Below are 24990 nucleotides of genomic sequence, written 5' to 3' on the forward strand. Positions count from 1 at the left end.
GAACTCAAAGGTATGCGCATGCCCCAATAATTGGAGATTTCTACCGGGTTTCTTATACATGCTCATGCTGCAGAGCTCTGAAAGGTATACCACAATAATTGGGGCGCTCTAGAGGGTTTGTTACACATGCTCATACTGCAGAGCTCTGAAGGGTATGTTACAATAATTTGGAGACTTCTACAGTGCTTTTTACACATGCTGCAGAGTTCTGAAGGGTATGTTACATTTGGTGGAGAGCACAAGAGGCTTTGGCACACAGGTTGCAGAATTATGGGTGGTAATTTACATTGCGTGGAATATTCTAGAAGGTTTATACTATGCTGAAGAGCTCTACATAGTAGGTTACATGTAGTGGAGCGCTCTGGAGGGTTTGTTATGCATGCATGCTTCAGAACTCTGAAGGATATGTTACATTAATTGAAGAGTTCAGAGGGTTTGTAACACATGCTGTAGATTTTGGAAGGGTATGTTACAATGGGCAGAGAGCTCTTGAAACTCAGACACACTGGCTGCAGAGTTCTGAGGGTATTTTACATTAAGTAGAGTGTTCTAGAAGGTTTATTACACACGCTGCAGAGCTCTAAATGGTATGGGATAAAGCTCTGGAGGATTTCTTGCACGTTACAAAGTTCTGATGGATAAGCTGAATAGGGTGAGCACTCTAGAAGGTCTGTTACAGATGCTGGAGAGCTCTAAATGTATGTTCTTGTGGGTGGAGAGCTGGAGAGGGTTTGTAACAACATCAGCTAATGAAGGCACCCAACGGAGAGGTACATAGGGCTGGTCATGCTTGCATGGTTTCTGCCGAGCTCTCTAGGGATTGTTGCACTGGGTGCATAGCTCTGAAGGAAGGTTACATTGTGTGTAGAGCTCAATGTTTCCTTAAATCAGATGCAGACTTTTTGAGGATTTGATATACTGGGTAAAAGGTTCTGATGGTTGCATTGGATGATCAGACCTAGCAGCAGACTCCTGGGAGCTTTTTATATTATGTGAAGAGTTCTGAATGCTTTTTGCATTGGACAAAGACTTATGGATGGCTTTGATATTTGTTGCAGAGCTCTGGAGGCTTGTTAGGTTGGAGGGGGCCAATTGGTGGCTCATTGTGTTGGGTGCTGAGCTATGGCGGCTTCATAGGTTGGTAGGGGTAATTGTTGCATTGCGTGCTGACTTTTGAGGTTTGTTAAATTGGAAGGAGGACTCTTAGGGGTCGATTCCGATTCGGGAAAAACCGCTCCGAATAGCTGCTCGGAGCGTTTCTCCCATACGAATCGTACCCTGCAACGTCCCCCGTACGTACGACGAAGTACAATTCGTACCAGGAGCTGGACTCCGTACGAATCGTACAGAGACTGTACAAATCAAATCCCTGTACGATTCTCCCTCGGAACCCGCTATACGCGACATCTGTACGGTTCGTGGCTGGTTTTTCTAACCCAGCAAGTACGATTCGTGTTGGGTAAGCACCGTACGACCCTTTTTCTACGGGAGCTGAAAACAGCCATAAAAGCAGAGTTCGCCCCGAAACAGGTACGGAACGTCCCCCCCGGGTACTGTGCGTACACCTCATGATCGCAGGGGTACGGTGCGTACCCCTGCGATCATGGGGTGTACGCACCGTACCCCACAATCGCAGGGTGTATGCACCGTACCCCATGTTCGCTGGGTGTATGGTGCGTACACCCTGCGATCGCGGGGTACGGTGCGTACACCACATGATCGCAGGGGTACGCACCGTACCCCTACGATCATGGGGTGTACGCACCGTACGGTGTGTATATGAATGTGTGCTTTTCTGTAAGAATCGCCCTTACCTGACGTGGACCGTACGAATCGCGTCCTCATCCCCCGGTCCAGATCGTACTCGTCGGTTGGTACGGCATGTTCACGATTCGTACGGAGACGGCTCCAGAAAAGAATCGTACGGACGATTTTTTCCCCGAATCGGAATAGACCCCTTAGTGTCTTGTTGCATTGGGTGCTGTGCTCTGTGGACCTGATAGGTTGAAAGGGGAACTTGTTTTATTGGGTACTGACATCCGAGGCTTATTATATTTGAAGGAGAACTCTTAGTAGCCCCTTGCATTAAGACCTGATCTGATCTCCGGGGGCCTGTGCTAAGGATTACTATGAAATGTGTGTTTTTGAGACCAAATATTAGGTTAGTTTTTGGCTAATTTTCTTTATATTTGTGATGGAACTTTAGCTCCGCCAACAACATTTATTTACAACAAGCATTGGAAATGCAATAGGTCTCGCAGCATTAGAGTTAGTGCATTTAGAATTGTTTATGGGTTTTTTGTTGTAAATCTTTTGCATTTTTATTTTTTGTAGCCAATGCTAAAGAATTACAAATCAAAAAAGCAATAAACATTTGTAAAAGCTTTAACTAAAAATCCTGTGAGACCTATTGCACTGTGTGAGGGTGAGGTGTTGAGGGTGAGTGGATGCGGTGGTGGATGTAGTGGTGGTGGATGCGGTGGTGGTGGATGCGGTGGTGGATGTGGTGGATGCGGTGGTGGATGTGGTGGTGGATGTGGTGGATGCGGTGGTGGATGTGGTGGTGGATGTGGCGGTGGATGTGGCGGTGGATGTGGCGGTGGATGTGGCGGTGGATGTCATGGTGGATGCGGTGGATGTGGTGGTGGTGGATGCGGTGGTGGATGTAGTGGTGGTGGATGCGGTGGTGGTGGATGCGGTGGTGGTGGATGTGGTGGTGGATGTGGTGGTGGATGTGGTGGTGGATGTGGTGGTGGATGCGGTGGTGGATGTGGCGGTGGATGTCATGGTGGATGCGGTGGATGTGGTGGTGGATACGGTGGTGGATGTAGTGGTGGTGGATGTAGTGGTGGCGGTGGATGTGGTGGTGGATGTGGTGGATGTGGTGGTGGTGGATGTGGCGGTGGATGTGGCGGTGGATGCGGTGGTGGATGTGGTGGTGGATGTGGTGGCAAGATTGATTGGTGAAATTAGTACATGCAACCGGAGTAGTTACAGTCCTGTAATGAATGTCTACTGTTGGATTTATAGCTTATTAGTCGGGTCTTGCTATTATGAGCATCGTTCAGCTTTATCTGAAGTCTCATTTGAAGCAACCTCTCCAACCCACTGATGATAGCTTAATTTGCTTTGCAAAGATTTGTAATTGCTCTGTCACTAAGTACATCCTAGAAGAGATGTTGCATCAAAGTAATTACAACACTGACTCGCCAGAGATCAAGTTGTAAAAACCCAAGATGACACAGAACTAAATTCTAAGATGATAGTAAAATCTATTAAGAGTATCCATCCATCCACTCATTCACTATGAATTCTGTTATGGAAGATGTGTAAAATGCTTCAAGTTAAATACACAATTTCTCTCTCATAAGATGGGGAGTAACTCATTTTAGGGACTCTTCGGGATTACATTTTAGGTTAATATAATGTAAGTAGTAAAAAATATACTTTTTATTTTTGCTTGCTTTGTTTTGATTAGTTTTATAAATACTAACAATAAGCCCGTATTTTTTAAGCAATTCAATGCAACAGAAAATGCTCTTAACAGGAACACAGAACGCTGCTATCAAGTGAGTAACCGCTAGATGGCAGAGCGTAGATGAGTAAAGTACAGGGAAGACAGGATGTGTTTAAGTGCCACTCCTCCGACTCCAACAACGAGGTGCGAGACTGCTAGTTTCGGCTTGGACGAGGAGTTGTCCACTAATAGTTAATCAGTCTAACTTCCAAACACTTCCCGGGCAGAGAAAAACACCGCGTACTGTGAAACGGACCACGGGCGGCAACAGGTAATAAGCACCGGCAAAGCAGACACAAGCTGGTGCGATCGTTACATTTTTAAAAATGTTTTTCCTGCAAGCCTAAACCTCTTTAAAAAAACAAGAAGCAGGAAAAGTAAACATGTCACCACCAAAACTTGCCAGACTAATAACACTGGCAGTAAGAACAACAATTCCAAAAATAGAAACGGCACATTTAATTGTGAAAAAATTTGACTTTGTGTTGTTTCTTCCACAGAGGCGGACTTGGAATAGGTGCAGAAACACTTTTCAAATTACTGTAAAACGTACACACGTATATAAAAAGAAGGAAAACAAGAACATCGACAAAAGAACCAAGACGGAGGGAAGAGAGGGGAGGGGGGAGGAGAAATGCGACACGGCGGGAAGGGGCAGGCAGGATGACTCAGGGGAGGGGGCGGAGCGGCATGTGGGTGTGAACAAGCCGGGCCTTTGAAGTGAAGCTAAGCTTCACTTCAAAGGTGTCGGAGGAATGCGGGCGGCTGTGCACGCGCTTTTAAGCTCAATGCACATGCGCATTGAGCTTAAAAGTCACGGGCACTGCAAGGAATCGCCACGATTCCTTGCAAGTTAGATAAAGTGTGGATGAGCCCCTATAGTCTCGCTTGCTCGATGCGCATGCGCATCGACAGGCGAGACCTAAAAATCATGGCAATATAAACCAAGCATTGGCAAATCCAAACTGCATGAGGTCAACTCCAGACATATTTGCTAATGCCAGTGCTTGTTACCCTCCAGGCTTAACACCTGTTTTCGTATTGCTTATACTGCAGTCTGATTTGATATGTGTCCAACTTCCGCCATAGAGAACTCAATCAAAGTGTACAAAGTCATTTGTGGCATTGCCACATGTGCTCTGGCCATTAATATCAGTTATCTCACCTTATCCTACATTCTGAGTGGGAGTTCCACCATTATACTATTTTATGTATCTCTCTGCCACTTTTCTGTTACTAGTTGTACCCCCTTTCTGTGGGTTCTTTCTGCTTTTTATACCACATCCCTTCACCATACACGTGTTATTTTTTTAATCATCACCATCAATTAAGAAGTCATAAAAACATTAACTGCATATTCAATTTTACTCTGACCTTTACTTCCTGTAATAGGAAGGTCGGTTACAAAGGCTTCATTGTTCCACTGCTCTATGATTGAACTTTTTGATAGTCGGCGTGGATGCAGCATTACAAGGTTCATAGTTATATTATAAATTACTTCATTTAGTTACACTGCATCATAGCTCTTATAGTTACATTGCTATGTAACTTGCATACGCATATTGTTACATAGTACATATATGTGCACAGTTACATAGTCTGTCCAGGCATAGTTGGTATATTCAAATTAGTCTATAATTGGCATATTTATATTGTGACATAGTTCATAAGGTTATATAGTTTGTATAGTTATATTGCAGCATAATTCAATTGGTATTAATATTATATGTATAAATAGATTAGGATATAGTTTGTATATGCACATTGGTGTGTAATTAAAGCAGTTGCATTGCTAAATATTTAGTACAGTTACACTGCTCTGTAGCTTATAGTTAGAATGTAGATGTATTAATTCACTGCTAATCCTTTATGGGTTCCAGCGTAGCGTGCTACTCGCAGAAAAAGCGATTTGACGCCTCGTCAGGAGTAGTAAGCACTATATAAATGCAAACCTTTTTCCCTCTATCCTTCCAATATCCTTTTCAATCCAAATAACTGACTAACACTCAAATTACTTTCATATTTTCACTACACTAATTCGCTACTAATCCTTTATGGGTGCTGGAGTAGCGTGCCACTTGCGGAAAAAGCACCTTGATGCCTCGTCAGGGGTAGTAAGGGCTATACAAATGCTAACCTTTTTGCCTCTATCCCGCCACTAACCTTCTCAATCCAAATAACTGACTAACATATCCACCACTCAAATTACATTCATACTCCACTATACTATTCGCCACTAATCCTTTATGGGTTCAGGAGTAGCGTGCTACGCGCAGAAAAAGCACTTTAATGCCCCATCAGGGGTAGTAGGCGCTATATAAATGCAATTACAATACAATACCATACATAGTTTGTTGGGCTTCATTGTGCCATGGTTCTAATAGTTACGTTGTTAGGCAGCTTGAATGGTTAACATGTTATGCAAATTGCAGTCTGTATAGATTAAATGCAACATTATCACATGTTTTGTATGGGTACATTATTACACCACATACACTGATTGTAGCATAGGTCATAGGCTGCTTTATTAATTTGATAATATAGTTAAATTCTGACCGCCAATATATATATGCAGTATATGAGTTTCTGTAGTTGTTTAGTTAGGTGGAGGAGTGTGGCTCACTGCTTAGAGCGGCAGTCCCTGGTACAGAGGTCTGGCCGGGACCAGGGTTCAAATCCCGCCTCGGCTGATTTGGTGGATCTTGGGCTCATAATTCCTCGGACCTGATTTCTCGCCTCGGTGCCTACTCTGAGCATGAGTCCCACGCTGCAACTCTGGGCAATAGCTTGCTTAACCTCCACAACGGCCCCCTACAGCGCTGGGGATGCCTGGTTGCACCCCGGGGATGCCTAGGAGTGGACATTTCACTGTGAAAAGCCAGGATGGGTTCCCTAGCGGTATGAGTACAGCGCCAGGACACACTGCTTGTCGGGGTATCAGTGCGCTTTACAAATACGTCTACATTTACATTTACAGTTCATGCAGATATAATGGTTATTTTGTTACACAGTTTGTATGACTACAGTGCTAAATAGTTGAGCTAGTTTTATCATAACATAGTTAATTGAGTTACATTGCCAAGTAGTTTGCACAGTTACATTGTTGGGTTATGGTGTAGTAACATTTACATAGTTCATATGCAGTTACATTGTTGGATTATTGTGTAGTAACATTTACATAGTTCATCTGGTTGCATTCTTGTGCAGTTGCAGATTATTAGTAGGTCATATAGTTAGATGGTTATATCGTTTGTAGAATTAAATTGATAACTTGATCATATAGTAATATTGCTACATATACACTATATTTACATTGTTATGTAGTTATTATAGTGGACTAGTGTACACAGTTATATCCTTATATTGTTTGTGTGGTTACATTCCTAAATTGTATCATTGCATTGTATAAATATATTGTTAAATAGTTTGAGTTTGTAGAAATATATTGTTCATTTAATTACATTTTTCCAGATTTGCATAGTATATTAGGGGCATTTCAAAATGATTCTTATAAATACATTGTTACTTAGTTTGTATACTTGCATTGTTACATAATTCATACAGTGGCAGTATAACAGTTTTGAAAGTTTCATTGTTTTATAGCTCTTACAGGTTCCTTGCTTGCAATAAATATATGTATGTTGTTGTATAAGATACTTATATTTATATGCACTTTCATAGTTGTATTGTTGCATAGTTTGCACAATTTTATTGTTAAACATTTAGTACAAGTATAATTACGTTTAAATGTATGCCATATAGTCACAGTGTTACAAAAGATGTATAGTTAATATAGTGGAATTGTAACAGTTTGCACAGTTACATTAGGAATATTACCAAATAGGCGTCTATGAAGCTCGTATAGTTGCATAGTTTGTATGGACATGTTTGTAAATATTATAGCTCTACTGCTGCATAACTGCACAGTTCCATAGTTCCATAGTTGCAATAGTTACATTTTTAAGGATTAGTATAGTTGCATTGTTACACAGCTATTATAGTTACATTATACCATGGGTTGAGTAGCTCAATTGTTAGATAGTTTTTATAGGTACATTCTTGGTCAGCTACATTTTTTAATTCATTTCTGTAGTTACATATTTTCTGGGTTTCTATATTTACATTGTTATTTCATTTATACAGTTACATTATTACACAGCTCTATTGTTAAATAGTTTTAATGGTCACATTGATACACAGTTTATAGTTAAATGTGTGTACGGTATATATACAGTAGAGATATACAATTCATATAGCCACATAGTTAAATAGTTAGCGCATATTCATTCTTACATAGTTTTTTAGGTTTGCTGTAACACAGTTAAATTATTATATCTTTCATATGGTTGTATTATTCCTTAGATCATATAAACTGCATTAATATGCAGTTTGTGCAGAGAAAAAAATCAAGACACAACATTCATCTTGTGATACATCCACATTCTCTCCTTGATACAAAAAGCAAATTCAAAGGTGTTTCTGCCTCTGTGGACCAAACCAGTATTGTGAGCAGAAACACAGCTGGGGTTGATAGTTTTGTAATACAAATAGGATGTAACTTAAACATTTGAGCCAGAGTCCTACTTTAGGGGCAGGGCGTATTGTATAAGATTGGACTCTAACGCAACATGCAGAAGAGAAGGATAAGGGGCACAAAAGTAATAAATCCTTTATTTGAGATACATTGATTCTTGATTTTCCTCCAAATTGTAGATAAGCATTGCTTTCTGTTTTCAAATATTGTGATCAGGTCAATTATTAGCCATTAATTCATACACAAGTGAAGCTGTAGTACAAATGCTGTACTATCACTCTCTAAGTGATCCATCCTAAAAATGTTTGGATTCTCAGAAATGCGTATACAATATGCTGTCTATACATCGTCATAATGCATGCTATTTAGTTACATATTTGGGTCAGGTTCATATGCTAGTCTTCAATTTTGCTCAGCTATATACATATACATAACACACCTTTGTGAGCCATATTACGCTATTTTTGTTGGCAAACCATATACAGAAAAAAGTAGAGCAAGATTAGTGCAGAGCACTTGGCATCTGTTTGTACCAGAGGCAAATCAGTTTATACAAGGGTAGGCAATATAGTACACATAGAAATGAAGGAGTGAGCGGGTCAGGCTGGCTGCTCTGAGGTTGGCACAATAAAAATTTAGTATTATCTCTCCGGAAAGTCAATTACCGAGAAAAATTATAATGGGATAGAGCTCAGGAATGGCGATTACCAATTAATGAAAATCTCTGCTATAAGTATTACGTTGGGAGATTGTAACTGTGCAGATCTCTGTAAGGACAATTACATTAGCTGATTATGATTGTGCAGGTGTGTGGGAGGATGGTGCCTTGGGTGGATTTAAAGATGGGCTCTGTAGAAGGCTGATACAATTGGCTATATTGGTAGCAGAGCTCTTGAGATGCTGGGTGCACTTTGGAGGAACACTCAGGGTGTAGGTTACACTGGGATTTGAGTGCTTTCATTGAAGCTGCATCACGTGCAGAGCTCTTGGCGTGCACGTTGAACTGGGTGCAGGGCTCTTTAGGGGGCAGGTTACATTGAAGGAACAGCTCTTTGACTTAAGATTTATTCAGGTGCAGTGTCCTTGTGGGTGTGGATTGCACTCTGGCTGAGCTATGGTAGAGATAGGGTTGCAAGGCTTAGATCTGAGGAGCTCAGCGGGTTTGCATTATGAGGTTGGGGCATACATCTGGATGCCTACCAAGTAAGGAAAGCTAGAATTTGCATTTATTGTTGTATATTGGTGGGCTGCATCTTGTCAGCCATTACTAATAAACCATCTCTTTTATAGTATTTGTTTTTGATGACCTTCTAAAACTGTTTTTAGGTGCTCCCTTGTTTAGCTTCAAATTGTCTGCATATTGGAGGCTGTATTTCTTAATTCCCAGCAATTAATCTGCTTCTGACACTGATCCTGTATTTTTCTAATCTGCTAGGCCTCCCTGACCTGGTGCCAGATCCTTACTACATCCAAGCCTCCACCTATGTCCAGCGAGCCCAGCTGTACTCCCTCCGGTGCGCGGCAGAAGAGAACTGTCTGTCCAGGTAACAGAAGAGATTCTACCTTTTCTGTAACATGATGTTGGGCCGGGGTAAACTTAAAATATTGGAGTTCTCAGTGCAGGGCTCAAGTTAAAATCTTAAAGTGGGAATATTGTACTTACTACATTCTGAAGTTGGAATTAAACTTATTTTAGTGATCACATAAAAGTGATTCTTATTCTCAAAGTAAATATTTTAAGATCTATAAAATATAATTGTTTTTAAAAATGGGAAGTTTTATAATAATTAAGATTTTCTTTGTACCTTACAAAATCATGTAAACAAATATTTTTCGCTGAAAACCCTTCTATGGTTCAGGAGCAGAAAATGTAGAGCCCCTCCTTGTGGCATCGTGTTTCTGATACCACCGAGATGAGCATATATGAGCATACAAGAAAAGAAGTGAGGGAGTAGAATTCTGGTTATTTGTTACTCTGGAGATTTATGGTAGGGCATTTATGAATTATAATTCACAATGTCATGTTAGTATATTTCTCTGGTTTCTGTATATGTAATGGGCTGGTACTCCCGGTATGTTAAAAATTGCACACTATTTGCAGAGGATCCAATTCACAAAGGTAAATTACATTTTAAAAATAAGCTTACAATGGACTGTTCCTTTAACTCTTTCTAAGAATTCACAAAGTGATTCCTGGTAGGCGTAAATGGTTTCACGAGAGCGGAGATCTCCACCACAATTCCAGAGATGTCCAGACTTCGAAACACAACTAAAGGGACTTGAAGAGGCCCTTGCAAAGCATAACTTGAACTCTTCCCACCTGTGCAATGGTAGGAGATTAACTCCAGTGCAGGGCCGGAGTAACTCGCCTTCCAGGATTTCAATTTTTTACATTTTTTTAGAGTTTTATATAGCGCGAACTAGACCCGAGACATCGGGTATCAGAGCGCTTTACATGAACACCAGTTTTGTTACAGACGGACACATTAATTTTTGTTAGGCACGGGGAGATTAAGTGATTTGCCCAGAATCACAGGATGTTGAGCGTTGTTGCCGAGACGCGAACCCGGTTCCCAAGCTTCGACCGCTCTAACCATAAGGCTTCATCCTATCCCCAGATTTAAATTAGAATGAATCAGACCCAGATTTGACGGAGGTGCAAGGGGGCGGCCTTCCGCACAAGAAAAAATATAGCCCATAGGGAGAAAAAAAAGTGTGCATTTGCATAAGCGGCTGCATTTCCCCTGTGCAAACATTTTACTATGGGAATGGGGAAAAGTCACTTGACCTTTTCAATAGTATGCTTATATATTTGAACTGCTGTTTTCACAAAAATACAACTGGAAATTTTGGTGAATAGGTATTAAAGGTAAACATACCGTCAGCCGAAGGCAGAAATTTCCTCCACAATTTTTACATTTGTTTTGTCAACATGCTGTTGAATCTTTCATCTATCATAGGCGAATAGAGAAAAGTTAACAAATGTCCTTCATGTTATCATATTTGTTCAAGATATGACTAGTGTAAAGTAATTTGGATAAATTTAACATAAAAAATATTACAATCCAACTCTTCAATACTGTTCCATTAATAACCATGTTATAAAACTTTGTGTTCACAAGAAGGCACTTAACGGATAATAAAAAGGGCATTCAATGCTTCTTACTGAGAGCGCTTTGTTGCCATTCGTTTACAAACGAAGACCAAGGCTAATTAATTGCCTTTCTTGGAGCATGAAAATCCCCTTCTTGAACCAGTTAGTGGTAGAAAATATGGAGTAGATTTTTGGGAGTTTGGGAGGCAACAGAGAAAGCCTCAACCCTGATGAATCGTGCAATTTCCCATTAAAGAAAGGTTCCCCAGTTGTGAAATGAACCTCACTTGGCATCATAATGTTTACTTTCGTTTTAGGTCTGCCTACCGACCAGGAATCAGTGACCTCAGCTACCGGGTGTTGCTACGGTTCCCTCAGAGGGTTAAAAACCAGGGCACAGCGGACTTCCTGCCTGTGAAACCGCGCCATGCCTGGGAGTGGCACAGCTGCCATCAGTAAGTGCAGAGAGCTCAGCCATGTTGGAAGTACATTCTACCGTCAATGGAATACTTTATGGATTTTAAATAAATCACACGACTGTCACTAAAACGACATATTAAAGTTTGTAAAATGGAAGCAGGAATACAAGGAGAAGACTGTCATGCTTAATCAATGTGAAGAGGTCAAGAAGATATCTGAGAGAGTAGGAAGTTGTTTGATTGAAGTCGAGAATTTGGAACCAATCAAGACCATATTATGATAAACATTGTAAAATGTAGTCTCTTGTTTGCTGTGTTTAGGAAAAGGAATTTACTGCAAACTCAATCAGAGAAAAATGTGTTTGTTTTATTTCTATTTTGTAGGAAAATGACCACTAAAAAACATTTTCTTATCTTATTTGTTCGAGACGATGGACCGTCAAGTCATCTATGGGTCCCCCTTAGAGCAATCCTAGAAGTGAAGTCTTCCTCAGTGTCAGGACTACAGAGCCCCAGCAGAGTAGCCACCTCTTTGCTCAGTGCCTGCTGGACCTAAAGAAGCATCCTGGAGTGGGGAAAAGGGATTGGTACAAAGAAAGCGAGAGTCGTCTCTCTGGAGAGACAAGGGTGACAAGAGATGACTTGGCAGAACCCTCGGTTATATCTGACGCTTATGACTATGTATACGATAATTTTATAATTCTACATTTTTATTTGTAAAGTCCTAAAGGTTTGGAGTTTTGCTCAAAACCATCAGATCAAAAACTTAATTAAAACATTTAAGTGTTGAGGGAGTGCATTTTAGAATATTGAAAGTGACAAAAGGAAGTTAAAAAGCGCCTACCTTTCTCAAAGAACTAATGGTGCGGAGGGGTTTGCTGAAGGCATGGTCTGGTGAAGGGGTCAAACTATTAATTGGACAAACAAACCCGCCATGTTTGAAGACGACTGGTGGACTAAATGAACAGCACGAACAGGAGGGGATCTTTGGCTGTACTCAGGGAAACAAAAGAGGTCAGGCAGTAGGGTAGGGTACCTCCATTGCCACAATAAAATACCTTAGAGAGAAATATTCTATTAAGTTCAAAGAAAAATATTGTTGAACAGCAACCTTCCTACTATATACTACTATATACTATATACATATAATTAACATATGGCTCGGTATGGAAATTCATGCTGAAAAGCAATGCAAGGATTTCTTAAGCTTGGTTACTCTTCCGGGTGTCACACATGATCCCTCGGAGAATGCGGAATTACGCCTTTCTGTTTCTGCTACTGATAGAAAATGCAGATGTTGCCAGGAGTTGTTAATTTCACAGCTGTTGGATTCAATGGCCTTTTAATCACACCCCAATGTCCAACTCTGACCTGAGATGATGCTCTACCTCCTTGGGCCTTGGATACACCAAACATTACTTTCCTTCTCTTCCTTTCTCACAAAAACCGATGGTCAGTTCTCCCAAGCCCTGTCCATCTCATCTCCATCCATTCTGCCTGTGCCACCACTACAGCAGTGGGTTACTTACAAGGTTACAAATTGTATTCATGTTATCCTGGATACCGTATTACAGCCCAGTTTTTACCAGGGTGTGTGCGAAATCACAATCTTATTCTTCCAAATTTTCATCAAATTCCATGAAGGTGCAGAAAAAAAAAAGTCTTTCAAAAAACCCTCAGGAAACCGATTTGAGAAGAAAATGTCAACTGACAAGACATTTTCTGTGAAAATGAGTCTTCCACTGGCCTTTTTTCAAGATTATTTATGCAAGGCACACACTTGGTTAAAAAACACAGTACGTAAAATCGTGTAAATTAAGATTTCTGGAACTTTCATTAAATTCGGGTAATGCAAAATCCAGCAATTGCACAAATATTGTTGTGCAATTAAATTTCATGCAGGCCTATTTGTATTACTTCTACAAATATTGTGGTCTAAAACGTTTGCTTCATTAGTAAATGGAAACCCATGCAATCCATTGGGTTGATAGGTAAAAGCTGAATGCTGGAATATGCTGATCTTCGTGACATGGATCAACTGGCAACCTTAGCTATGTGGCCAGTCAGAAGGTTTCTGTGTTCTGAGACAAATGTGAACCTGTGTGATGTAAAAATAGACAGCTTGTACATCCACAATCCATGAAGAACATCCTCTTACTGCCAACTCCCCACTCATGGAATGTTAACCCCAGAGAGAACAATAACATTCTACAAGCATGTGCCAGACATTCTACAAGCAAGTGCAGTAATCACAGGCTAATGGGAATACTACACTGTGTATATCTATGTCTGCATGGTTCCGCATCCTCTGTCACACACTACTCTCGTTTTGCAATTAACATTGGTTTGTTGTCCGCACAGGCACTACCACAGCATGGACGCCTTCAGCAACTATGACCTCTTGGACGCAACAACCCAAAGGAAAGTGGCAGAAGGGCACAAGGCCAGCTTCTGTCTAGAGGACACAATGTGTGACCCGGGATTCAGGCGGAGATACGCCTGCACGGCACACACCCAGGTAAGAGAATGGGACCGGCTACATACGGTACGCAACTGGGAGAGGGCAAGAAGTCAGATCATGCATTGTAGGAGATAGAAGTCACACCGTATTGCTGAATGGTAATAAGAAGTCACAATAAATAGCTTTGGGGACATAGAACCCAGCTGGGAGGTAGCAAGAAATCACAGCACACAACTTGAAGTTACTATGAGATCTGTAACCCTGCTAGAGGTAGGAAGAAGATGCAGGTGGGAAAAAGTAAGGAACTGCATGACACAATTGGGAGATAGTGGCAAGTCACACTTTAATGCTGTATGGTAACACGACGTCACAGTACATTGCTGGGAGGGCATAGATCCCAGCCAGGAGGTAGTAAGATATCACAGCTGGAAGCAGCAAGTAGACACAGTTTGGAGCCAACAAGGAATCAAAAGGCACAATGGGAGCGAGTGAGAAGTCACACTGTACTGTTGTACGTTAACAAGAATTCACAATATATAACTGAAAGGAAATAGAGCTAAGATGAGAGGTAGCAAGAAGCAACATCTGGGGAAAAGGAAAGAAAACACAGGACCCGTTTTGGAGAATATGAGAATTCACTGTGTGCTACTTTAAGCCAACAAGAAGTCACAGCACAGAATTGAGAGGGCACAAAGCACAGTGGGAGGTAGCAGGAAGTCACAGGTGGAGGGTAGCAAGAAGACGCGGCACACTGCTGGGAGGCAGCAAGAATCCACAGCACAGAGCCTAGAGTTAGTGAGAAGTGACAGCAGGGAGTTAGCCATGTGATCATATGTTAGAAAGAAGATGACATGTGTCTTCCTCTCACTGCAGGGCCTGGGTCCTGGCTGTTATGACACCTACAACGCCAACATTGACTGCCAATGGATCGATATCACCGACGTGTCACCTGGAAATTACATTCTGAAGGTAATCAAGGGCCCATCCCTCAAGCAGGACTTACCTAATGTCTATGGGTAGAGCTGGGACAGCTGCTTCAAATGTGATGCTGCCCGTCCAACGCAATATCTCTCAAAGCTGTGCAATGGCTGGAGCTGTCGTCCATGTTTAATGTGACATTGCCTCTCGATGGCATTTTACTGAAACGCTTGGCCTTTGACCTGCGTAACAAAAGTTAATTTGTTGATGTTTAGATGAAAAGAACATATCCTTACTTTCTGTTTTGATTATGAAGTGCAATCGATTCATAGACAGCTATAGAACACTTTGTTTTCAACTCGCAATGGCTTTTGGGGAACTAAGCAGGGGCCTGTGGTCCAGGGGGGCACAATCGTCTAGTGGGCCCCAGCCCTCAGGGGGGGGGCAATCAGCTCAAGGCCAATAAATATCTGTGAGATGTTGGACCCTCGGGGGCCTATCATCACATTCTTCAAAGGGGGGGGGGCATTATTTTATGTTACTCCACTGCAACGAAGGTGCCAAAAAAGGTATTTTGTGAATTAAAAATTCATACTCCGATACACAGAATACGGCTGAGCGAAGTTTTAGAACAATAAAATGCACTTAAAGTGATGGAAAATCCACCAATGTGGTAGATTTTTCACCGATATAAATGTAAGATTACGGGCAGTAATGGTAGCGTGTCGAGATTCTTGCCGAACAAAATGAACAAACTCCAACAAACTCAAAAGTTCATGTGTGTTCGCAAACATGTTGCATGACCTTGCCAACACTGGAGATTCTGGTGAAGGTGCTCCGAAAATGGTTCAGTATCTGTCTTTTAGAAATGTAGATGGGTTGGAAGCACCTCCTAATTTCATGAAGGTGTGACAGAACAGTTTTTCACTAGGAATAATATCTTCCTATAGAGAAAAAAACCTAAAAGTTCAAATATACTTTTTCACCAGACATTCTGAAGTAGATTATTCCACCTAGTAAAAAATCTGCATGACTAAATATGGGTTTGTAGGGAGAAGGTCATCACTTTCCAGGACTAGTTCCATGGATGTTGGTGATTCTTAAATAAAATGAAAAAATCTGAAAGCTTCTATAAAGTTTTTGCCTTTAAAGCAGGGTTTTGTGAACCAGTCCCTGTTCCATTATGTACATTGGAAACCTCTGTTTAATGACCTGAGGGGGTCAATGGACTTGCAATTAACTACAAGGCGTATTCTTGGGGCAGCATCCCATTGACATTTGTGTTATTTTTACATTTCCAGATAGATGAAGATGTATAAATCACAGGAATGACATCATCACTGTTAAATAAGGATTTCAGGCAACTTGTAAATGTGAACACTAATTTATTTGAATATATACATGTACTGAGGAAACATAATAGGTCTTATGAAATGTAGGCCAATATTGCCATTGAGGGGTTCTGGCCTCATCATAAACCACGAGGCCAAAGGCAGAGTGATTTGTAACTGTCACAATAACTCAGGATCATAATAAATGACCGTATTATAGCCTTATAGCCCGCCGTAGAGGGCTATACCGGCTATTAAAGACCCTCTACAGCGTTAAAGGCCCCGAGCCGAAGGCGAGGGCCTTTAACAAGGGAGAGGGACTTTAATAGCGGTATAGCCCATCAACGAAGGGCTACAAGGCTATTAGAACATTCTGTCACTAGAGGACAGAATGTTCTAACAAAAAAAACAAAGCCTTTTGGGAGCGTGAGGGGATTGGAATCCCCTCAGGTTCTCTGAAGCCTTTGTTCACAGCCAGAGCTGTGAACAAAGAAACATTGGAATGTTGGAGCTCCAGGCTTATACCAGCCATTATAAGCCCGGAGCACTCCATTGTTTTCAATGGAGCTCCCAACATTCCAATGTTCTAATACATGTTACATTTTTCAGACATTTTTCTTTGAGGGTAGTTAGATGGGAAATTTGTTTTTTGAAAGAAGGAATTATTTACTTGAAATAGTAAACTAACTATGATATGTGCTTGTCTGCAATAAAAAGAAGAGACCAATGCTTAACGATGCATTTGAGAATGTAGAACTTTATAAGAAAATCATGCTTTGCAATGTTAAACAACATTCATTCTGTAGAAGGCAGACACACTTGAAGCTGTTCTTTACAATGTGCAGCTAACAATGGGCACTGATTGGAACTAGAACATTTAGATTTTGTTTACCTTTCACAAATAGATTGTTGATAAAAGAATGGACAGTTGTCAAGGCTGATGAAATTAAGAGACTATATTATGGCTGTGGCACATACTGGATGATTAAGAATTTAAACCACTTGCTACATAATTTGCATATTCCACACAAAATGGTTTCAACCTCAAATGGATCAAAATAAATACGGCCAGGGAACATCTCACACAATGCAGCATCATTTGCATTTTCTTGTTGCATAATTTAGATAGCCCTGTATTGTGCTCCACTGACACATTATCCCAGTGGCGATGACAATGTTAAAGCTTTGCATAGTATTTTTTTTTGCGGGGTGGGGCTGTTATTATGCTGATGAGTCATATCTCACAGGCCGTGTGTATTATCTACCCTATTTTACAAGGTTCTAGTAAATATGGGTTTTTATGCAACAGCATTTTGTGCAAAGAAACACACCAACAGGATATATAATCAATATATCATTTCAAGCTACTGGTTAGCCACACCTCTTATTTTCTCTCTCGCAATAGGTCACCGTGAACCCAAACTTCCAGGTCCCAGAGTCGGATTTCACGAATAACGTGGTGAGATGTGAACTCACGTACAGCGGGAGCTACGTCAGCACACGAAATTGCAGAGTGACCAGGTACAGTTAAAAATTATATGTATCTTAGATTATTGGTGCATTTGCTCACGAGGAGCAGAGGGGGGGGGGGCTCAAGCCATAGTTATTTTACTGTTCCAGCAAATTTTGCTTCTAAGAGTACAGCTCAGCATTTCCAAAGATCAGAGGTGTAGCAAGGGTGCCATGAACCCCAGTGAAAGTAAGGAAAATGGTCCCTCCCACTGCTAGTTTGACAATAAAGTAACAGAATAATCAGTTTGCTATGGGACCCTCTGGCCCTGGCGCAACTGCACCTGCTGCCCTTATGCTAGCTACACTCCTGCCACAGACTTGTTATCAAGCTTAGGTGATCCAATCCTGTGGGAATCAACACTTCTGCTTCAAGTTGGAGGATGTTCTGTCTGGAAATCCTCTGGGCTCACCCACCTCCTTTAGACTTTGGGGAATGCAGTGGTTGATGGAACAGCAGCATGTAGAAAAGCCTTTGAAGGACTCTACACCCTGGGATTGGGACTGGGCGGGCTGCCATATTATAGACTGCTTCCTCTGATGCCATTTCTGCCTTCAGACAACCGGTCTGGTGGCACCAAGCCATTGATGGCGGTCCCGGCAAAGAACAGCTAAAAAATGCCCCCCATACCCTTTCAGGAAATTATCAGGGTAGCGTCAGCGATAGTTACATTATTTCCGAAGACAGAGCCAAACTTTGGATATCTGTCGGCAGAAATAATAAAAGTGGCCTCATGTTCGTCATGTGTCCATGGCCGGATGGATCTGCCCACTTCGGGGTGGACAACTCTAGATCGGCCGGCAAACAATTCAAAGAGTCTATTTGAGTGAGAATCCAGCCCACTCCTTTTTCTAAGACATCTTGCAGTTTATTTCCATTTATCTGGATTCTGGTTATCCATTTCTCCTGCTGCTCTTATTTTTCTAATGACAAATCTCACACAGCCCATCATAAATACATTGAGAACAGGATGTATGTCCCATTCAATAATTATGAAAGTACCACGGGGTCTGCAAAAAAAACCTTCTACAAAGTCTGCAACCTGGAGATCTTTTGGATGACTATATTTTCAAGCAAAATAATTCCATTCGTAGAACAAAAAGATATAGTCTTGTTCGCAAACTGAATTTGATTTTCTGTTTTTTTTATTTTTTTTAAATACAAGCATATTTATTGCTCCGGTTGCTATGGAACAAAACATTTTTAAGAACGGATGATGACAGCCTACTAAAATTGGGCAAATTATTAAAAGATTTAGCAATGTTCAGAGCAATAGGTACAACTATATCTCTATTACATCATGTAACACCTCTATACGGAAGCTGCCCTGGTTCTCATGGGGCTGTGTCAGAGCGGGTACCCAAATAGTTAAGTGAATGCATCACAGGATTAAGTCTTCCAGTCACATTTTTTTCTAACCTCGGAAATTTGTTACCTATGTACCCAATTCTGTACAACTAACTCTTCCTGATCTGGGGCTCATGGACCTTTCACTCCAACTCTTATCAAAATTGCTGGATAATCAGCTCACCTGATCGACTCAAAATCTGTGCCTGAAGTCCCCTCTGACAAGAGTGAATTCCCACTTTCTTCCTTGTTCATTGCCCTTCACTCTGATCTGTCTCATGTCCAGCAACATTTCCTCCTTAGAAAGTATTTATCTTCCAGAATCTCCTGGGTACAAAAGAGCAAAAAACAACACAATTAGGACTTTCTAAGAGATTTGCCTTTACGCGGTTAAATCATATTTTTGGTTGCCAGCTTTCAAGAATAAAGATCTCCTCATCTAGCATTTATAATATCGCGGAACCAGATCTTTCTTTTAGTGGGTACAATAAAAAATTTGCAGTTTCCATTGTGTGGGAAGCAAATTTGGTTCAAATAAGGGAAAGGAAGAAAATCACTATTGTTCTTCCAAACAAGGGGGATGTCTCCAGGGCTCATATAGGAATAGGGGTAACATGGCGTCCTCCAAAAATGTGTAAATGCCCCTTCTGCCCCCTTTCATTTCCACTAACTCATTTAGAAGTGAGGGAACTGCTTTGTTTGAGACGGTGGAACCTCAGACCTTCACTCTGTCAACATCTTCGAGCGGGCCAGCAGCCACAGGACAGTTGTCCAGAATGAACACCTTTAATGGGATACCACACTCAGTGGACCATTTTACGCTGAGTGTGGATCCCTCCACGGAAACACTCGCCAACTCAGTCCAGGATAACCCTTACCAAAGAGAGACCACGTATGATGAAGGGCTCAGTCATTAAAGAGTTACATCCTGTACGGTGTCTACGATGGAGACTCAAACACAAGGAGATGATGGACGGAGCGCTGAAACTTTTCAGACACTCACAACCAGTCACAGATCTAGGTTGAATCCATCATCGTTCTTTAGCTCACTTCGCCACTTCAGTTCAGACTCAGCTATAGGCAAATCAGTCTTGACCCTGCGCCTCATGGGAACAGTCCAGCCTGAAATGCCAAGCCAGGCCTTACCTGAACCGGAAACAAGCATCCTAGGACCGGTTTCAGGGTAACACCCCTCATCAGCCAGGCTAGCTTGAATCCAGTGGCAAAGTGAGCATGGGACCCACGTCTGGGTACCCTGCCACTAGAGTCAAGCTATCCTGGCTGATGAGGGGTGAACCCCTGAAACCTGTCCTAGGATGCTTGTTTCCAGTCCAGGGAGGACCTGGCTGGCAGTTTGGGCTGGACTGTTTCCATTGGGCGCAGGGTCAAGACTGATTTGCATATGGCTGGGTTCAAACTGGAATAGCATGGGAGCAAAAAAAACAATGGATTTAGGCCCAGGTCTCTGTTCTGGGGTGAAGGTGAATGTATGACAATGTTCTGCATTCTGTCCATCAATTGTTCTTTTTACAATGGAGACTCCTCAGCGTACTGGGAAGTTATGTTTTGACATCTGTATTACACATGATCACTATAGTAAGAATGTTTGTAGGAATGTCCTTTCTAAATATCTCCATAACATATTTTTCTCTTTTCATGCAGCTTCTGAGGACTTCCCTCCTTGACTACAAGGACATTGTGAACAAATCCGCACCTCGGCCTAAATTAGATGTGGACATTATGTGACAACAGCTTGTCTCATGTAACTCTTTTCAGTTTCGTGTTTTGTCCATCATTTATCTATTTTTTTACGCAAAAAACTCAAGGTACTTGTATTTTTTCTAAAGTGAGCTGAGGACAGGAGGAACTTGATACTTCGCTGTTCGTTCAGTATCCATATAAAAAATAGACACCATATGAAGACAAGGTGTTTTTCATTTATAGGAAGAGATCCGGTGCTGAAAGCACTATGTTGATTGTTGTAGTTCATTTCTTCACCCATTTCCATTGTCCTCGACTTAACGAGAGTTGTCCCAAGTTGATGCAGAAGGGAAAGAAACTGCTCACATTTTCTGGATAACCCGCGACTATGCAAACTAAGCCCATTTAGATTCTATGTGTGTTCAGTTGGTTATCACAAATGTAAAGTAGATGAACGTAAAGACTTGTACGGCTCCTCCCCGCTTCCTGGCAGATGAGGTGGTCCATAATCGAACAATGTCCAATATGAGATTCTTCCTGGTAGGCAAGTGGTGTGCTTAAGGCTGATTCCAACAGGGACTAACTATGCATTCTTGGAAATGTCAAGCAGAAACCAGCTTTCCCACAAATGTGTGTGTTTGGGCTATACTTGATTTAACAAGGGTAGATATTGACCCGGATGGAAAGCTTGTTTGGAGGGGCTGCAGTGGATACTCGGCTTGAAGCAGATGCTCTGAAGGTCACGGAGCCCTTCACAGGAAAGCGTACTGGTCTCCTCATATTGGTAGTTGGAGAGTTTTAGAGTTTTGCCCTAGGTCCAGCACTGTATTGTGAGGATCCCACCAAGCAGACCTCCTTCGGGTCCAGAGGAAGGAAACTGGATATAATTTCCTGTCCAGGGATTGGACAGGAAGTGAAGGAAGAGGAAAAGCAGATTAGAGCAGGATAGTGGTCGTATAACATGGTGAGGGAAAAGCTCCTTCCAGATTCTCCCACCCCTCACTCAGAAACAGAACCACAAATGTAAAAGATGTCAAAGAAAATACCCAAGTAATAAAGTTTAGTAATGTATACATACCTGGCTCCGCTTCATTTGTTCCTGTGCATTTCCAAAGGACATAATAACCAGTTCAGCTGCAGTGTTCGGGTGATTTGAATACGGCGATTCGATTCACTGGTAGACCAAGGCAAGGGTCTTACCACAGGTGCGAAAAAAAAAAAAAAAAAAGAAGAGGTACCAACTGATCTGATCTGAGTTTTCAATATCGAGGCGGAATCAGGAGTGGCCCCTAGGAACCAGCTTTGGCCAAGTGATGCCAGAGACTGCATAAGGATCAGGTGAAATTCATAAGGTTTCGAGAGGAAATATCTGGTCCACAGAGGACAGCTGGGATTTTGAGGAGCAGAGAGATTCACAGAGTGGATGGAGCGGGAATGACTTGTAGTGTAAGCGGTGACCCCAGAGATGGTACCCAAGAGATCACAAACAGCAGAGGGACGAGGCCTTGTGACCATGAAGCCATCAGAAAGAGCACACTCCATCGCAGTGGTGGACCAACGACATAAGATCTGTGTGCAGGGCAGCTCAATGTAGGTGTGCAGTTCACACAAGGGCATGACGATTGTGCAAGGTTTTAAGTGGTTAGAGTAAATTATTCCCCTTGGTTTATTTTCTCTGGGTTTTTTTCTTACAGCCTCCTACACAGTGACATAGATAAGGATAAAAACTTCAGGGTGATGGACAGTTTTGTGATGTACACAAAGCGACATAAGGTGACAATTCATTAAAATGATAGGGGTGGCAGAAGGCAACATCACACGATAGGTGACTGGGTTTTGCAGTCCCTATTCACTAGAGTGGGGTCTCTTCACAAGAGATGTCACCCAAGGGGTCCAGGATCTCTTAACTATTTATCGCAGTGGTCTTCAAACTTTTTAATGCAGGGTCCACCTTGTTAAAAGAAAAAAATAATTAGGACCCCCCCAGAATGAAAATATTTGTCTTTACTCCAAAACTGACAGCTCTAAACCTATTTAACAATTCAAATATTGCAGTTCTCTTCAGTTATCCCCTTCAAAAATGCAATCAAATACATGATTTTCACCATGCTATCAGCAAACAGGTCTTCCCAGGGTGAAAAAGTATCCAAAGTGTTTTCTTTATCCGAAAAGGGTAGAAGGGAGCTTTGAGAATTTTTGGAAGTCCCTGCCCCTTTGACACCTACTCCCAACCAGGATATGAGTGACAAAAGATATCACTGGTTGCCAGACTGACATTCTGGGTTTTTTCACGAATAACATAGCACTGTTTTCAGCAAAATGGCCTCCTTGCTATGTGCCTGGCGCCCCAGCGATCTCACCCCCAGTATGAGAGACTTATTTAGAGCACCCCAATCTGCTCTGTACATAGAAGAGAGGCCCTGACGCTCTGTTGGCAAACACACATAGACCATGGATGGACTGCCAAATATTATGAAAAGCATTATAATTGTTGGCGGTAAAGACCGTATTCTTCCTTGACACCATGGAGCTTTGCCCCTTTAGCCATGAAAGTCCCACGTAAGTTGCCCCAACTTGTTTCAAAGAATTAGCTGCTGCATGGAAACAAAGCTGCTACAACAGCTTATTAATGACTGGGACTTATTTAGAGCTTGGCAGAGAGGGTACAAAATCACAATTGCGACAGACTACCTCCCCGCGAACTCTCAGTCCACCCACCCGATTTGTGGGGACCTCCAGGTTAAGGCCGATGGAGTAACATTTACTCCATTGATGTAAACCTTTCGATGACAGCCTGAGTGAGTAGGGGCCATCAGAAAATAATCAATTTGACGTCCTACCTATTTAGAGTGCGCTATCAAATTAATGTTTTATTGTTCACCATCCACAATTATATACTGCCGCTGTGGGACAGTAAAAAAAAAAAGAAAAATTACCCTCACACCATAGGAGAACATTTTCATGGTGGGAGGTCATTAGTTTTGTATTTTTCAAAAACAAAGTCCAACTTTGGAAGTTTTTATTTGAAAAATAAAAAAAAAACTTTGGAAACTGATCCATCCATCAAACTTTTCCTACAGTGACAGGAACCACCATGAAGGCTGTTCCTTCTTATCTATAGAGCTATCCGCGGGGCTGGCGGACATCTCTAAATTAGGCGGGTGGAGTAAATGCAGGGTGGTAGAGGAAAAGTCCTGCGCCACCCCGTCTGCCTTTAATCTGTCTGTCTGTGTATAAGGGCATATACCTTTTACAGGGAGTACCGTAATAGAATGCTATTTACAACTCTTAGGGCAGAAAGGCTGTATTAATAATATAATTACATTGTTGTTGTTTTTATTCCTTGAGTGCTCTACACCAGCACCACTACAAAGTCTGAAAAATGCAAGATGTATTGATTTCAGAAAAATTGTTCTTCCAAAATTTTACAAACCTGGTTTGTGTCACCCCTCCGTGCGGCATGTTGCCCAAACCACCACACCGGCTCCAAAAATGTTAATTTGTTAATGGGGTCTTATGACACGGAGGACAACTGTAAAGGCCAAATGTCCCAAGGGTCCATCTTAGCCCTGTGGCACCATTTGCATTGCCCGGAGTATAATGCTCCTGACACTCGGTGGTATGTTGGGAAGTGAGCAGGTCTGTAAAGGAGAGGAGATGAACCAGCCACTTGGGGGCTGACATGTGGCGGCTTCCAAGACGAGCGGCCTTGCAGGCACCGGCCTGTCTGGACACACCGACCTGTGGTCAGTTTTCGGAGTACCTTCTATAAGGTCTTGTGCTCTCTGTAAGACTGCGGCTTTTCAGCTAATGCCCCTGGACGTGCAGCACATCCGGGACTTTAGCTCTGGGTAAACTGTGAGAATTCTGCATCTGGGTGAGAGACAAATAGAAGGCAACATCTCAGCGCTGTGTGAGAAGCTAGTCCTGAGGGGCGCCATTCAAGAAGTCCCCTATTAAGACCACATGCACCCCCCCCCCCCCTCCACCCCCCTTCATCTGAGTCCAGACTAGCATGGACGTTCTATATCCTTCAGTGTGTGTGTCTCCTCCTTAGACAGGAGGTGGAGAGTAAACGTGGGGCCGCCATTTTGTACATGGCTGCCAGCCTGGCGCTCACCTCTATGACCTTTGACCTAACCTGAGGTTACTGGAGAG

At 42.0% G+C, this 24990-nt stretch overlaps 1 protein-coding gene across 3 annotated transcripts in view; it reads left to right on the forward strand.

Moving 5' to 3' along the window:
- LOC144798343 (protein-lysine 6-oxidase-like) overlaps positions 1 to 21907 on the forward strand; it is an 85239-nt gene extending 63332 nt beyond the window's left edge. For 2 of the 3 annotated variants that reach the window (XM_078669179.1, XM_078669178.1), the window contains 6 exons: positions 9487 to 9595; positions 11463 to 11600; positions 13926 to 14082; positions 14899 to 14994; positions 17680 to 17795; positions 20794 to 21907. In XM_078669179.1, coding sequence (XP_078525305.1) covers positions 9487 to 9595; positions 11463 to 11600; positions 13926 to 14082; positions 14899 to 14994; positions 17680 to 17795; positions 20794 to 20800 — 623 coding nt within the window. In that variant the 3' untranslated portion in view covers positions 20801 to 21907. Of the gene's footprint in view, positions 1 to 9486; positions 9596 to 11462; positions 11601 to 13925; positions 14083 to 14898; positions 14995 to 17679; positions 20220 to 20484 lie in introns of all 3 variants that reach the window. The other variant, XR_013603508.1, reaches the window with a different exon arrangement.
- The last annotated feature ends 3083 nt before the right edge of the window (positions 21908 to 24990 follow it).

The sequence above is a fragment of the Lissotriton helveticus genome, chromosome 12 (genome assembly GCF_964261635.1).
Source record: "Lissotriton helveticus chromosome 12, aLisHel1.1, whole genome shotgun sequence".
NCBI classification, from domain to species: Eukaryota; Metazoa; Chordata; class Amphibia; order Caudata; family Salamandridae; genus Lissotriton; species Lissotriton helveticus.